The 17,273-nt window shown below is 40.7% G+C and overlaps 1 protein-coding gene across 2 annotated transcripts; it reads right to left on the bottom strand.

Moving 5' to 3' along the window:
- Positions 1-3,408: 3,408 nt before the first annotated feature.
- On the bottom strand, positions 3,409-13,966 carry LOC127305240 (uncharacterized). Of its 2 annotated transcripts, XM_051335639.2 has the most exons (17): positions 13,777-13,966; positions 13,575-13,697; positions 12,762-12,829; positions 12,046-12,204; positions 11,796-11,963; positions 10,712-10,865; positions 10,134-10,213; positions 8,347-8,619; positions 8,093-8,236; positions 6,801-6,935; positions 6,562-6,660; positions 5,799-5,855; positions 5,509-5,713; positions 4,395-4,513; positions 4,218-4,286; positions 4,035-4,133; positions 3,409-3,950 (listed from the first exon to the last, which is right to left on the bottom strand). In XM_051335639.2, exons 2-17 carry the CDS (start codon positions 13,690-13,692, stop codon positions 3,711-3,713), a joined length of 2,187 nt encoding a protein of 728 aa, XP_051191599.1. In that variant the 5' UTR covers positions 13,693-13,697; positions 13,777-13,966; the 3' UTR covers positions 3,409-3,710. The 2 variants fall into 2 exon arrangements, with proteins under 2 accessions (XP_051191599.1, XP_051191600.1); XM_051335640.2 differs by lacking the exons at positions 12,762-12,829; positions 13,575-13,697; positions 13,777-13,966 and having other exon boundaries at positions 12,051-12,182.
- Positions 13,967-17,273: the final 3,307 nt, after the last annotated feature.

The raw sequence follows: 17,273 nt of genomic DNA, 5'->3' as shown, positions 1-17,273 counted from the left end.
ATGAGAATCATGACAAGTAATTCTACCGAAAAGGATTTCTCGGAAGTCCTATCTGGCGATTTGTATTGAATTGAGTTGATTTAAACTAGAACTGAGAAACAAGTTATCTTTGAAAAAATGGTTATTTCTTGCTCAAGGTTACCTAAATAGTTGAACAGTTTTGAGTTTATTATAGTAAATTGTTTTAAAACCTACCATTGATGATGCAAGTTTCAACTGGACCATATCAGCTTATTATAGACGTGCTTGCACTTGGAATGCGAGTTGGAACTGAAGGACAACTGCAGTTACTCAATGAGATGCTGACTATAGTCTCCAAGCACTATTTCTTGGATCATTTGGGATTGCTGAATGGAAAATACATTCAAGGCACGAAATCTATGAGAATCATGACAAGTAATTCTACCGAAAAGGATTTCTCGGAAGTCCTATCTGGCGATTTGTATTGAATTGAGTTGATTTAAACTAGAACTGAGAAACAAGTTATCTTTGAAAAAAATGGTTATTTCTTGCTCAAGGTTACCTAAATAGTTGAACAGTTTTGAGTTTATTATAGTAAATTGTTTTAAAACCTACCATTGATGATGCAAGTTTCAACTGGACCATATCAGCTTATTATAGGAGTTGGAACTGAAGGACAACTGCAGTTACTCAATGAGATGCTGACTATAGTCTCCAAGCAACATATTTGTTTTCAGTTGTTGCTCTCCTAGCTGGAATCTCTAGAGATGCTCACTGGAATCTACAATTTCTGTGGACACATAGAAGACTCAAATTGCCCCAGCTTGGAAGCTACCTCCTGAAGGTTTTATAAAGGTTAACACCGATGCTTCCTTCATTTTTGAATCTGGGGTTGGTAGCACTGCAGTGGTCACGCGGGATCACCTTGGCAGCATCATCTTCTCTGCAGCCTGTCCGACGAGAGACTGTAACGGGCTGAAGAAGTAGAAGTTGAGGTTGTGCGTGCGTCTCAGCGTGAACTTTGGCTGCAGAGCATTGTAATGGGATCTAACTGCTAATCAATTCCAGGCTGCGTAACCTCTCTGCCTCATTTCTGATTGTTGCCGTCAATTTTCTATATAAACTTATGAAAAAAAATCCGAAATGGGGAGCTTGGCCCTGGCCTAGATAGATTTCTGAATAATTGAACAGCCTCATGTCGTGTGCATTTCCATTGAGAAAGAGTAGAAGACATACTGAAGTTTTTTCATAACATGGTATTTTCATTATTTCTGTATGGCTATGTAGTAGATAGGATATGTTTTCTCACTACATATTATGTCTACGTTAACAGTTGAAAGCTGCTTCCTTATTGAATTGTGATGGGCTTTATATAACCAACTAGATATATATTTTTTGCTTGCCATTTTGAACAAGAACCTGATAAAGATATAAGAGAGAGCATGAGATTGAGACCCATGTCAGCCAATTACGTGATAATGTGCTGAACCAAGTAAATAAGTACAATTGTAAGGTTTAGTGGTTTGTACATTGGGACTTGTGATTTTGCATTTTTCAACTTATACTACTCAGGTTTTCCTTAGATTTTCTAGATAGAATCTACCATCAAAGCATATTAATCTCCTTCCTTTATGAATCTAAATATCAGAATCTTGAACAAAATGCACAATCCAATTTTGGAATAGAAAAGAACAATAATATTGTTTTTGTCTTAGTTTACTGCATGATCGTGACAATTTGCTTACTATGGTGCTCTACATTGAAATTACTTTCTTTCTGTCATCCAGTATACTCTGTTCTGTCATCTGTAGATGGATTGTTGTAGGCCTAGGTTAGAAGAAGCAAAGGATTGCAGCCCTCGGGATTTTGTTTGCTTATATTTCTCAGCTGAACTACTTGCTACTCCTCTATAGCAAGCTACCAGTCAGTTCACCGTAAATAAATTCCGTTGAACCAATAATATATCTGCTTATAGCCCTTTGTTTGTGCATGACTTTGCTTTAACCGTATTAGCCTCGACGAATGTAGCTCATCGTGTTAGCCGCCGGTGACCTTGTGCTTTTTGCAAAGTATCTGATCATGTCATGGCTCAGCTTGAGAACAGTGATTTTGACACCTGCGTCTGCACCTACTCGCCCTAGCTCACAAGTTACCAATTCTCTCCCTCCCTTTCGTTGGCTTTATCTTACTTTTTGCAAGAAAAACATGTGCTATTGTGAGTAGGGGAAGAACCTGGATTCCCTATTGCGGTTATTCAAAATGGCAACAGAAGGCTGAAGGTTGACACTCAACACCTGATCAAGAGACAATTAGTTTCCTTATATTATAAAAATATTTACCACCACCAAAAAATACAACCAATCATCCACTATATGGCGCGGCGTGCCGCCGCGCCTTTCATTGCTAGTTTCTATAACCAGCACTCGCAAAAACTGAGCCACAGCTAAAATAAAACCAAACATTTAGTGTTCAACATTCACTGAAACCTTAGCTTCTTCTCAACACCCCAGAGAGCAGAGATCACATCACAACATGGACAAGTCATCATCCGGACGTACACACATCTTCTCTACCAGTAGGTTTATCCACAGAAACTCAATTTGGCTCCCAGGTGCATATGCTCCTTCTACAAAAAAAATCATTTTTTGAAGTGTTGAAAAATTTTAACAAAAATTATATATGTGCCCTCCATGATATTTGTGTGTTCATTAAGTTTCGTGAAAACCCGATGATTTTTGTGGTCTATGTAAAAGAGAGAAAATAATTCTTGTGAAAAATCTTATTTTAGCACCAAATTTTGTCTGTTTTACACACGCCACACGAAAAGTTGATTTTTCATGAAATAACTTTGTGAGCGCGTATCACTTGAAGATTTATATGCGAATATTTTATTTTAAAAATTTTAACATTTAAAATGTATCTAATCTGCATTTTAAAATAAATATGCATATGCTCCTATGTGCCAAAACATCACTCCCGTTTATCCACAAATTTCCTGCATTCTAAATCCACATTTATGGGAACTGGCTCTCTTTTGTCATAACACTCGTAGGGATGCAGATGCTGGCCACGAGCAAAGTACACTCTGTAAAAGTACACTGTATAGACATGGTGATTCGCTCTGTAGTCTGTATAACCGTCGCAATGCCAGCATCAGTGTATCAAGAGGAAACTAGCGTCGTTACTTCACTACACAGAGGAAACTAGCGTCGTTACTTCCCTACACTGTTTACACAAAAGGTCTTGCCATGCCTTAACCTCTAACACGAAGTATAAAAGTACAAGATCCAGGCACCGGAGAAGGTTAGCCCTGGTCTGGATTCATCTTATTGGCCACTGCAACTTACCTTTACATGGCCTCAACACAGAACCATGGCTCAAGGAAAGTGTTGTAGTGAGAACTGCAAAAACAGTAAGCCGTGATACTAGCTGCTGATCACTACTCGATGAAACAATTCCAATGGATCCAATTTGCAGGAGAACCTCTCGCCTGAATTACAGATCATTTGTATAGTGTGCTATTCCAGAACAATAATATCAAAATTTGCTTGACAAAATAAAAGCCAGGGCCATGAGCTTTTCTCCCGGCATTTGCTATATTCTTCGTGTTGTGTCTACAAAATTGTTACATCGCACAACCTAAGAGGGGCTTTGCATGAACCAATGGACAATGGGGAATAACGGACCTGAACTGTGCCACCGCACAAAAAAAAGTGTCAGAATCTTTTTTACCCTGCCTTGAGAAGAAACTATGATCTCTTTACAACTGCAACTGCAAAGTGGGGGTGGTGCGTGAACTCAAACGAAACCCTCAACGATGGATCGCCAGCACCGACGTGGTTGATAATGTTTAGGGCTATCCGGTTGTGCTCCGCAACCTGTTCTATCTGGCGGATTTCTGCAAGCTTTTCTAGGTCACCTGCGAAGCTGCCTTTCAAGGAGGGGATTATCTTCTGGATTTCCTTGAAAAAATTATATTTCATTACATCCTGTGACAACAATATTTCATGGTTAGGTCGAAATAAGCAGAGGGAAAAGCTAGTGAAATAAGGATTTCATGACTGAGTACTAACTGCCATGTGTGCCTGGGCAGCCGCTTCTTTAAAACTGTAGTAGGTAATGCCCTCGGGAATTCGTGCTTTCTGGAGAAGATCAAAATGCTGCATGAATCTCTGGGAAGAGAGGATCAAGATTTGTCAGATGTCTAAGCCATATTTAGAAGGATGTAAGAATTCACAACACTAAATTTGGCCCACCTCTTGTTCACTATTAAAGATACTTGGTAACTGGAATGACTTGCTTTCGTTCCTCAGGGCAGCCAGCAACTGCATTACCAAGAAGAAAAATATTGTTTAGATGCAAAGAGGAACATTAGTATTAAAATATATGCTCTGGATTTTATCGAGATAAGGTATTGTAGTAGCCATGTGTACCATTGAGAGTCCTTCTGATAGTAAAACATAGCACTGAAGCAATAAACATGAAGCTGGAAATGCTGCATCTCGTCCGGAGTCCTTTGAATGATCCTTCTTCTTTTTCCCTTTTCTACGTGCTGAACCATAAACCAGAAATAGGAATATTCCCCCAAAAAAATAACGGTAAGTACAAATTAGACAGCAATCTATTAATTAAGACATATTGAAAAAAATGGCATGGCATTTTATAAAAATGAAGTGAAGATAAAATTAAAATACTCCCTCCAGCGGTCCAGCCCTAAATACTTGTCGCAGATTTTGGCAAAATGTATGCTAAAATATGTCTAGATTCACTGAACGTGCAACATTTAGGGCCAGAGGAGTAATTTTATTCACACTGATGTTACCATGAATAACTAGTATATGCATACTATCACTAAATAGACCCCCAAAATAGGATGTTTTGACTTGATGCACTTACGTATATCATTCTGTTTATTTTCTTTTCAGCTTCTGGATGGCAATGCATGATTATTTAGCTAAACTGTCAATTTTGCAATCTATCCTCCCGCAGTTTTGTTATTTTTCTTAATTCTCACTAGTTTTCCAAATGGATCCTAAAAGGAAGACGACATGAAGCAGTAAGAGATAACATGCAACTAGAACCATCAAGGTGTTGACATATCTCCTAAGAGGCAAGACATTCAGAATAATGTATGGTCCTTCTTATAATACTCCCTCCGTTTTTGCATACAAGACCACTATCTTATTTTTCAGATACCAAGAAAGCAAAGGCAACTAATAAATAGCAGTATTAATCCTTTGGAAAACCTCTCGCATTTTGGGCTAACTGAACATGTTGCATGTGGTCTCTTTTCTCTATGGCTGCATGCAGTGCTCACACCAATAAACATCATCGTACGAGGTAAAAATCTAATCATTTTTTCTCGGGAAGAGATATTGGCCTTGTATATGTAGAAAATATATTTTGGGCAGTGGCCTTGTAAACACATACAGAGGGAGTATCAAAAACTCTGCTAGATTTTTTAAATCTACAAGCACATTATCTAATTGCAAATCTAATCAAAATATTAAGAATCTAAGATAATACTGAATAGACATAGTAACTTACCGTTTTCGTTGCTAGCAAGGATTCGTAACTGCATCTTCTCTATCAGCTTTATAAACGCAACATGCATGTACCAGTACACCATACAGTATTCACTCGGAGAATACAGGTCAAGCTCAAAACCCAATATGAGAAACCGAGAAGCAATCCAGTATGTCTGTTCTTGAGACCAAACAAGTAGTTGCTTTGATACTCTCATGCAGATGTTCTGAGCCATCAACGAAAACAATTTTAAGCATGCAGATTATATTACAACTAGTTATTATTACAGCGCACAGTTACATCAGAGATACCTCATGGGCCAAGACATTTCTGGTTTCACCAAACTCTCTTTTCAATGCAAGCTCCAACTGCAATATGTACAGGCAGAAAGCATTATAGTGCAAGAACTAGACATGAGCAAGGGTCAAGCTATCATAATCATAAGCCCTAAATCTTTACTATTAAGGTAAAACCCGTGATGGTGTCACTTAAAACTATTTACATGAGAAATGCCACCGTGCTGGCATCAAAGATGGTAGTTCCATGAAAAGCGTGGCTCAAACAGCTTACCGCTGGGCGCTGGCATTACCTTGGTGAGAACTTGTTTTCTTGTTGCGGCCTTAGTTTAATTAATCAGCACACTGCACTGTTATACTCCCTCCGTTTATAAATAGATGTCTGAGATTTGTCTATTTATGGACAGAGGTAGTATAATAATTATGTTTCTAGCAAAGAAGATAAGAATACAAGATTTCATGGATAGTAAAGGATGCCATTAATTTGCTCCTTTTGCCAGAATTTCTTGGTTTCAAAGGTGAACCGTTCAGGTAACCAAGTTGCTCATTAACTGGCTAGGCTAGGGAATTGTGAGTTCAGTGAGCGTGTGTGGATTGGACAGTGCCCTCCCTGTGTGATGATGCTGATCTATAGCAGGTGTTATCCAAACTTTATACATTGATTTAATACAAGCCCAAGTGTATTTTCCAAGGTTAAAAGAGAAGCAAGAAGACAGCATTAATGCGTACCAATGCAAACACCAAAAGAGATAAAGTAAAAAATACTTGCATAACAAACCTGTATGGAAATGGTACTCCAATCCTGCAAGCTCTTCCCAAGCTTGCGCCGTTGCCATGCAGTGTTTGTACAGAGAATTTTGAGCAAATTGAAAACCAACTACAAGGGCATTAACACACTTAATCAAAGATACACAAGGAACTCCAGATGGATATTTTGTATGACACTGTGACTACATGAGGAATAACCATGGAATGATTATGACGTGAAGGCTAAAAAAGGAATAATTGGCGGCTGACCTGACCTAGCTGCACTACAAATTCATTTGTCTGGAATTCCTTATCTCCTACAATGTCCGGCAATGATAAAGCCCTTGAAATCACATCACAAATCAAGTCTCGCCCATAAAGCTTGCCATCTTGAATCAATAAAGTCTGTTTCAATGAATTTTTGCATCATTGTTAATGTATATAAGAGGGAAACGGTGAATGAAGTATAACATAACTCAATGAATTTAAATTGAACAGGAAGATGGGGAAATTTATATAATTTTACAAGAGTAAACCTATGGAACAAAAGATGGGCCAGCTATCGGGAATAAACAAAAGCCTTATTGAAGTATGAAAATCGCAGAGCTATTTCTATACCAAGGAAAAAAATGTTCTGAGGTAGCAATCTACTACAAAATATGATAAGGCCATAAGACAGAAAGAAAGATGGATGGGTATGTGCAAAAAGTAGCTAAGCAACATGTCTGTTAAAAATAAGTAAAAGTAGTTGGTGGCTATGCAAATCGGCAGCCAAGAGCATATGCTCCCAAGATGAAACAAATGATGTTCTTAATATATATACAAACTGACAAAAAAATACACATGTACATGTCCATGCCCTATACGTACATGTAAATTTCCATGGAAAAAAGATAAGTTTTGTGGCCTGTGCGAAAAAACAAATTTTGTGCTTCCAAAATTGCATTTTCAGAGCACCCGGTTTTGTTTTTTTCGCTGAGGGCACAACATATGTCCTTTCTTCATGAAATTTTGCACATAGATGAGAGCCGGACATGTATATAGTCAATTATTGATTTTTCTAAAAACAAATAATGACTTTACAGTTCATCCGAGCATATGCTCCAAGGAGCCAAAACACCGCTCACGTCTTTTGCTATGATAACTTCTACAACTGTTTAGACTCGTGACACTCAGAAAGTCGAACTTAACATATCATACTAAATGAGATACCAAATCAGGAGTACTGTTAGCTGCATAACTACAACATTTTACATACTCCACAACCAAAGAAAGCAATGGCTTAAAACCTAATTTGTGCAGGCATCTAATGAATAGTTCATATACATATACAAGGGAAAAACAAATGTCATACATAGATGATAGAAACTACAAAACCTTTTCAATATCAACATAGCAGACAGACATTAGTCATGATTGTATGTAGCAGAAATTTCTATCAAGGAGAGATACTGTACCAATAGCGCAAACTACAAGCAGCTACTAAGACAATAATGGCAGATGAGTCATACTCACACACCTATGATACAGAAGGTCATTGAAGAATATTAAGTGTAACCCACCTGAAGAAATGCTCTAGGAACCAAATCGGGAACGGATTTTTGGAACTGTGCAATGAATTGAAGCACATTCTCAAGCACAGGATCAAGCGATAAAGCACAAATGATATCTAGATCATGCAGAAGCTTCTCAAAGTACCTAATTGCCTGTCACAATGTAGTTACAAGAATGATTATGAAGTTGAGAAGGAGCATATAGAAATAATTCTGTAATTATAAAAGTTTAAATTGTAATTAGGTCACCACTGTGAACTTACATCGCCCCAGGCAAGTATTTCAACAGCACGTGGTGGTGCTGGACTCAGAAGTCTGCTGTTTAAGCTGACATCAAAGCCAATAGGGCAGCAACCTGATGCAGTGGTGCAGCTTGCATCACCTTGATGCAATGTAATGTCAGACCGAGACTTAAGGAACTCTTGAGACTTCAGCATCAAGCTAAGCTCAGTCAAGCATGATGTAATATGCTTGCGAGCCAAATCCAATCCTCTTCCATTTGGTCTCCTCATGCACGTAACAACATGGTGGAAATGCTGTATAACCACGAAAAGATGAAAACAGTCAGAAACCAATGAAAGCGAGGCGACGCCTTATTCATAGACAGCCATCTATAGGAGCGGCCCAGCCCAGATATGCCTAACCCTACCACGAGTCCACTATGCAACATTGCAACCGCTCCTGTTTCACTTTCCACTCGTCCCTACCTCTTCCCAACGAAGCAGCCTGCAGCCGCCTCCCCTGCAGCCAGTCGGAGGCGACCCAACCGGCGGCGACCCCTCCCAGTTCCCACCTACCCCTATCATCCGCGACGAAGAAGCCGCCCCCCTCTTGGTCTTGGCACCTCAGAGGAGATCTGGCGGAGAAGGAGCTGGCCGCCTGAGGAGAGAGCTCCTCTCTCTCACTCAATCTATTCGATTCTGTGACCGGTCTGTTCTCCTCTCTCTGGCCTCCAATTTCCCTCTCTCAGGCCTCCAATTTCCCTCCCATCCCGCCGAATTTCTGTGTTCCCGCTCGCTTGCTCGTTTTCCTGCTCGAGCTTGTCCATGGCGTCTAAATTTGGCCAGAGCGACGCCTTCTCGCTTTGACGACTCCTCAAAGCACCAAATCGGACGCCTTAGACAAGAATCTAAGGCGAGCACGACGCCTTGACGTTGCCGGGCGCTCTGACGCCTACGCGTCACCTAGGCGAAGACTAAGCGACGCCTTAAAAACCGTGTGTATGAGGTTTCCTCATTCACACAATGACATTTAGAAATGCTACACAGCCATACAGAAGTGTGACTACATTTAGAAATCGATGGAAACCCCTCTTATGCATCAATTTCAGAAATGACCACCCAGGATTAATATTAGTTGTCTTTATTTGCACCGTTCCCTATTAAGTACTCCGTTCCAAATTAGTTCCCACCCACGATTAATCTTAGTGGTCTTTATTTGCACATGCATATCCATACCAAAGCTGCAACAACTAATTTGGAACGGAGGGAGTACAACATAACATTTGGTTTAAGTAACAATACAACAATTGCAATCAACGCATATAATGGGTAAAGTGGTGTATATGCAATTATGCACATCAAACATCTTAGTGGTCTTTATTTGCACATGTGTATCTAGACCAAAGCTGCGACAACTAATTTGGAATGGAGGGAGTACAACATAACATTTGGTTTAAGTAACAATACAACAATTGCAATCAATGCATATAATGGGTAAAGTGGTGTATATGCAGTTATGCACAACAAACTCTCTGCCCCCTCCCCCTCCCCCTCTCACAGAAAATTTTAAGTAGAAAATTGAGGATTGCTACTCAATTCATTGCCATTTCAGTTCCACCTCATTGTCTCACTGACGGTTGTCCAGGATTTTATTTAGATATCATCGGTTCTAACTTGACTTGACATTGCTTAATTTGAACTACTGTGTTATCACAATGACAGAGCATAAACATAGAGAACCAACATCACCATAAACATGTGAACTCTCTGCATTGAAAAATTGACCGAACAATTTAGTAAAGAATTTAAAAGGAAACATGGGTTAAGACCTTACGAAAACGTAATCTGCATAACAACGCTCTGCAGTAATCCTCTTCCAGAGCAGGATTATCCTGCAGGGATTCAAGACCTGCAGTAAGTAACCTAGTTAATAACACAGAACCTCAAACTGTACAGGTCCAAATAAGATATGCTAAGCATTTACCAAGTAGTTCATTAAAATTCATTTTTATTCCAATGCCCAGCATCCAATTTTGTTTTATTATTTTTTATTGCAATATAAAGACTAAAGTACATGTATTTTAAGATGAAGGACCTACTTAGCTTCACAAACTTCATATACAAAATAAATTTGATGCAGACTAATCAGCAGTTTCCATAGTTTCCAAACTGAACAAAAACTAGTTGTAATAAAAAAACAAGCGTATATGCCTCGTGTATATTAGTAAAAGACTACAATTTGTCCTGTTATTAGCAAACTTAATGTATCAGCAGCCTCAACTGTACTGCTGAAACTAAACGGACGAACGTGCCCTCAGTAAACTAATAAGAAGGAACACATTTTACACAATACAAAATAACAAACATTTAACTGTATCAAACGATACTTTATTGAGAATGCAAGTACCTTCTAGTGTCTTTTTCTTGGACAATGCTTGGGATTTACATGCACGCAACTGACGAGATATTGTCTCTTCAACCGAGTTCAGAACTGACAAGCACTTGTCATCACCTTCATCTTTCAAAGCCAGTCCAAAAGACATTGTAAAGAGGTCTTCTTCCTACAAAAGTAGGATTATACCTTATGTGATGATAAGTGAAAATATTGGGCCTCAGACTAAAAAATATATTTAAATTTGTCTGATAATAGCAAGACCAAACAGTATTGACATTTCATGTGCATGCCACATCCTATGAGGTATCTAAGCACAGCCCAATCAACACAGAACCCTAAAGAGCAAGCAGAGCTACCCATATGGGTTGAGCAAAAGCACAGGAAAACCAAAACCAGAACAGGAGACCGAACCAAACATGCTGAATTGCCAGTTAATTCAGTGTCTGTTTTTCATTTCAGTTGGCAGTTGATGAAAACTAAATTCATGTTCAGTGAATTTGTTTTTATAGGCTCTCACTAACCTAATTCACTGAACCAACCAAACTATCCGACTCACAGCCTAATAAAGGCGGTTGTATTCGTTCCTGGTGAAGTTCACCATGACAGATCTCTGGAATGTAAAGAAAAAATATGGTATACATAATCAATGAAAATGAGGGTTTCTTTAAGGTTATACCACCACTCTCAGATTGCAATCTCCGTTTTAGGTGTAGTAGAAGAAAGAGCACAAATGCATTTCTCCAGAAATATTTATACATATAAGATGAAAAATTATGCATTACATATTCAGCCCATAAGAAGTAGTCTGACATGAGACAATGTGTGCTGCATAGGATTCTCCGCATTTCAGTAGAAACAATACGTATCAACTCGTATCTGAAACATAATACTCCCTCCGGTTCAAAATGATTGCCTAAAAACAGATGTATATATACACTAAAACATGCTAGATACATCCATTTCTGGACAATTGTTTTGAACCGGAGGGAGTAGCATAAACCCACATGCCCAGCTAAGTTATGTCAAGATTCAGAGTCTGAGACAGATAAATGAAATAAGGGGGAAATGACAATAAGATTTTCCAACTGAAAAATACCTCGTGAGTTCGGGCAGTCGAAACGACAGAAATGAGAGCATTACACGTAGCACGCAAAATCCTGCAGAAGCTATTTAGAACAGCATGTGATGCAATCCTCTCAATTTTGACAAGGTAGATACATGTGAAGACGGTTTGTGCTAGAGTGTGACCCTTGTGCCATGTTGCCTGAAAAATAAAGCATGCCGATAAAGTAGTTTAGGTAAATTAAACACCTAAATACATGTGATGCAAGATTGCAGTGAAGTACCTCACATGAGAAAAGATGATCGATGACATCAAGGGTGCGTTGAATGTCAAGTGTTTTGTCCAAACTAAGAGGAACTGGGGCAATGCCATCTTCTATGGCTTCCTCGATGGAATAATAGCCACTTCTCTCCATCCCAGAATCCATTTTAGGATCCATTATCTGTATTAAGGAGTATACACTGAGAATTGAGAACTACAATCAAGCAATAGATCTAAGTAATTAAATTGCCGTCCAACGAATTAAATGGCAAATGCTCCACTCAGCAGGCATATAAGACCACAATTCCTAAAGTAATACAAATATATATGATCACAATTTTGAGAATTGTCTTGGTCATCATGCATTTGAAAATTTACAGACCCGTGAACAGTTGCCGTGAGACTCAGCGTTCATCAGTAATTCCAAGCTTAAGGCATATATCCGAAATCCAAATCAAAGTTACTTAAGTACGAGTCTCATTTAACAAACTTGCATATCCAGAATTCAATAAATAAAGCAACTAATATTCAAGTTTCATGTAACTAACACTAAAAGCATGTATCGTCTACTTATTAATTGCTATGTCTTGCATGTCAACTGAATAGGAAGAACTGGTTGCGTAAAATAATTCAGTGCGCACAAAATCCTCATTTCGAAACTCGCTCTGCAGTGTACACAATAGAAAGAAAAGCGTCTAAACACACCAAAAGAGCAGGGGGGAACAGTGTGGTCCTTACTTCCAATGCAGACATTGCGGCAAACAAACTGAAGTTCTCCCCATGTACAAGATCCCCATCTTGGAGATCTACAAGCATTAAAGAAGAATTAGAAGGACAGCAGCCGACAGAAAATGAACCAACCACCAGATCTCAGCATTAACTCGATTATCAGGCATCATATGACAGCCTTAGATACGTTTACATTGTCGCAGACTCCTTTCGGATAGCCGAACCAGTGACGGCGCCGTCAGGCACAGCGCTAATTGAGCCAGGGAGTCCAAAATACTATCCATAATAAGTCACATTGGTTGGTTTCTTTAATCTGATTGGGAAGTTACATACTAGACCCTAACTGACCCTAATTGCCCCACGAACTATGCCCAAGTAACCTCAAAATAGGCACTATAGCACAGATCCAATATAGATGCAAGCAAGCAAGACAACTCCCAAGCCCAACCGTATTGATGATTTAGCACCTAAACTCATGCGAACAGAAACCTACTCCTAGGCCCTTGACAATCGGTTCTATCACGAACAGAGAAACCCATTATCTGAATTCGTTCCATTTGTACACCTCAACTCTACAGCATTACACGCTCTCCATCACAAAGACAGTAACAGCAGCAGGAATACAGGTCTACTACTTAGTTCGTGCGTCCTACAACAGTGCAAACACGCATCTCGCATTGCTGGACCTAATAATGTGCACTCGCCCAGACACAACACCCGAGGTCAAACACGCATGATCCAGTACACGTCAGTTAGCAGGGTTGACAGCTTGGCGCGACAGCAAACAGGGCCTGGGGCGGGATACGCGGGCATCGAGCTTACCAGCGCAGGCGGCGGCGACGAGCTGCGAGGCGTCGGCCCAGACGGCCTGGTCGCTGGACGGGGGTATGGAAGGCGGCGGCTGCGGCGCGGGGCCCGCGGACGAGGAGCTCGCCTCCATCGGATCTGGCGATGGAAATAATGAGCAGTGAGCACCGGAGCCGCCGCACGGACGGCAATCGGGGCAGGGGTAGGGCTCCCTTACCAGCAGAAGGAAGGGATCGCCGGCGTCCGGTGGGGTCTTCGCCGCAGCCGACGGAGGGGGGAAGGTGGCCCGGCGAGGGAGAGTGGGAGGCGGCTCTGGCGGCGGCGGGGCGGGTCGAAGGGGGGTTTGGGCAACGGGTTGTGCCGCGAGGCGCACGCGCGTGCTGTGAAGAATGAAGAATCTGTGGGCTCGGTTGTTAGATTTCGTTGCTCTGCAGCAGTGAAAACCTTTTTCCCCAAGATTCTCTCAGTATATCCATTCATTCATCATTTATTTATGAGTTTTTTTTAAAGTAAAACCATAATATATTAAGCTAGCAAGTCGTCTCGTTAAAAACCTTCCAGTCTCCTTAAGTACACTGGTAAGAAAAAAAGTGTGTCTGAAACTTGCTGCCCCAGATCAAATAATAGTTACATCATCTAGAAGAGTTTGGCGTAAGAAGCTAGGGGATTTATCAACCCAATTACAAGAGGATTTTAAAGAAAAGCTATTTCTAGCTAGCTCATGAGCAGCTATATTTGTCACTCTTACACAATATTTAAAATCGACCTTCACAATATTTGCTGCTTGTGACAAAATCTCAGCATAAACAGGCCGTGGCATCATTCCATATCCTCTCATCTCCTGAGCATAGCTTGACCACTTCCAAGGAGTCAGATTCAGCTTTTAACACATGACATCCAACATTATTGGCCAAGAATAAACCATGGAGCATAGCAAAAGCTTCCGCCATCTCCACACATGGAACATGTGGTATGAATGTTGATGCACTGCGATAAAACCTCCTTGCCAATCACGCGGAATAGCACCTGAAGCTCCGCTTCGCTCTTCCAAGGAGAAAGTTGCATCAACATTTAATTTAACTGTAATTCACACCTGGCTTCAACCATACCTTTTTTGATAAAGATGCAATAGAAGTATTTGCCCGCGCTGAATTTGCCACGACAGCTGTAATGAAATTCGTGCAATTGCAAAGCGGAGGAACCTGTTCACCATGCGTCTGGCGGCGATGAAGCCACCAAATATACCAGGCTCCTACAGCAATAAGTTCTTGCATCTTTATAGTTTCATACCCTGGGCCTAGAGATGAGGGCAACTTAAGCAGAGCTTCAAGGACCTGCGAACCTCATCGCCCATCTATCATTTCATCCTTTATCACCATCTCTATGCCCAATGCTTGCCATATGCTAGCAGCCCGTGGCAATTAAATAGCATATGTGACACATCCTCAAGCTTCGCATTACAGAGAGGACATACATCAGAAGTACCAATATGTCTCTTCAACAAAATAGATTTGAGAGGGAGTTATCCTCCAACAGAAAATTTCCACTTCTGCCGAAACATCTAATTTCCATAATATTTTCCATATGGGGTAATTTAACGACGTTCTTGTGATGAGCGATCTACAGGTGACACCATTAAATTGGTGTTTCCATTCAATATGATAGGCCGATCTAATGGAAAACACACCAGATTGGGGTACAGGAAGTTGCCTTTCGGGTGCAGTTTGGTACAATAAATTAAAAATTAGGGTGGAGTCATACAGAACGTTGTTTAGTCTGTGTACAGTACTCAATTTAGTCCAAATCAGCGTGCTTTGGCCACGAGGGCGCCGACGCGTGGCTACTAATTTTGCCGATACCCCCCTATAAGTCTACAGAAGTCGAATGAATGGCCCCTGCGCAAGACAAGAATATCCCTCGCTAGTCATATTTATTGCTATTATTCCCCTCCCTGGTCGATCGTAACTTCCACCTCGAACACTTCTGATACGTCCATTTTGCATCACTATTTTATATCATAATTCGCTGTTATTCATTGATATATTTCGTATTTGGAGATGATACTTATGTTATTTCATCTATTTTGCATGTTTCATGATTATTGGAGGATCGCGCACCGGAGTCAGGATTCTGCTGGAAAAAGCGCCGTCAGAATGCAATATTTCGGAAGATCAACAATTGACGGAAATTATATGAAAAATCCTATTTTTCCAGAAGACGAGGGGAGCCAGAAGGGGGAGCCGAGGAGGGCCGCCATGGGCCTACCTCATAGGCCGGCGCGGGCCAAGGCCTGGCCGCGCCGCCTTGTGAGGAGGGGGCCCACAGCCCCCTCTGGCCTCCTCTCCTTCGCGTACATCTTCGTCCCGAAAACCTAAGCTCCAGAGGATAGTCGCAAATCGTCACAGCCGCCTCTGCGGGGCGGAAAACACCAGAGAGAAAAGAGCTCTCCGGCGGGCAGGAATCCGCCGGGGAAATTCCCTCCCGGAGGGGGAAATCGACGCCATCGCCACCGTCATCGAGCTGGACATCATCTTCATCATCATCACCATCATCTTCATCATCATCACCGCCATCTCCACCGTTGCACCTCGTCACCGCTGTAACAATTAGGGTTTGATCTTGATTGTTTGATAGGGGAAACTCTCCCGGTGTTGATTTCTACTTGTTATTGATGCTATTGAGTGAAACCATTGAATCAAGGTTTAAGTTCATATTGTTATTCACCATCATATCACCTTTGATCATGTTCCATATGATGTCTCGTGAGTAGTTCGTTTAGTTCTTGAGGACATGGGTGAAGTCTAAATGTTAGTAGTGAATTATGTTGGTTAGTATTCAATGTTATGATATTTAAGTTGTGGTGTTATTCTCCTAGTGGTGTCGTGTGAACGTCGACTACATGATACTTCACCATTTATGGGCCTAGGGGGATACATCTTGTATTCGGTTGCTAATTGCGGGGTTGCCGGAGTGACAACAACCTGAACCCCAGTTAGTATATCGATGCAGGAGGGATAGCAGGATCTCAGAGTTTAAGGTTGTGGTTAGATTTATCTTAATTACTTTCTTGTATTTGCGGATGCTTGCAAGGGGTATAATCACAAGTATGTATTAGTCCTAGGAAGGGCGGTGCATTAGCATAGGTTCACCCACACAACACTTATCAAAACAATGAAGATTAATCAGCTATATGAAGCGAAAGCACTAGACTAAATTCCCTTGTGTCCTCAAGAACGTTTGGTCATTATAAGTAAACAAATCGGCTTATCCTTTGTGCTAAAAAGGATTGGGCCACTCGCTGCAATTATTTCTCTCGCATTTTACTTACTTGTACTTTATTTATCTGCTATATCAAAACCCCCTGAATACTTGTCTGTGAGCATTTACAGTGAATCCTTCATCAAAACTGCTTGTCAACACCTTCTGCTCCTCGTTGGGTTCGACACTCTTATTTATCGAAAGTACTACGATACACCCCCTATACTTGTGGGTCATCAAGACTATTTTCTGGCGCCGTTGTCGGGGAGTGAAGCGCTATTGGTAAGTGGAATCGGTAAGGAAAACCTTTACTGTACGTGCTGTTTTTTATTTCTGCCTGCTGCTATAAATCATTATGCAGGGGTCTTCTCTTGAATTCCTCTTTGAAAAATCTACTACTACTGCAAAGGTAGTGGATGAGGTGCCAGGTGAGAAAGAGGTTCCATACAAAATACC

Source organism: Lolium perenne, chromosome 6, assembly GCF_019359855.2.
Source record: "Lolium perenne isolate Kyuss_39 chromosome 6, Kyuss_2.0, whole genome shotgun sequence".
NCBI lineage: Eukaryota > Viridiplantae > Streptophyta > Magnoliopsida > Poales > Poaceae > Lolium > Lolium perenne.
This window is presented reverse-complemented; position numbering and strand designations above follow the sequence as displayed.

Bases quoted from the DNA above. Each gene is read 5' to 3' on its own strand.
- LOC127305240 (XM_051335639.2), bottom strand. From the start codon at position 13,692: ATGGAGGCGAGCTCCTCGTCCGCGGGCCCCGCGCCGCAGCCGCCGCCT. The intron at 4,287-4,394 runs GTACACATGGCT...TTGGTAATGCAG, and splicing joins TATCAGAAGGACTCTCAATG to TTGCTGGCTGCCCTGAGGAA. The intron at 3,951-4,034 runs GTTAGTACTCAG...TTGTTGTCACAG, and splicing joins CTGCCCAGGCACACATGGCA to GATGTAATGAAATATAATTT.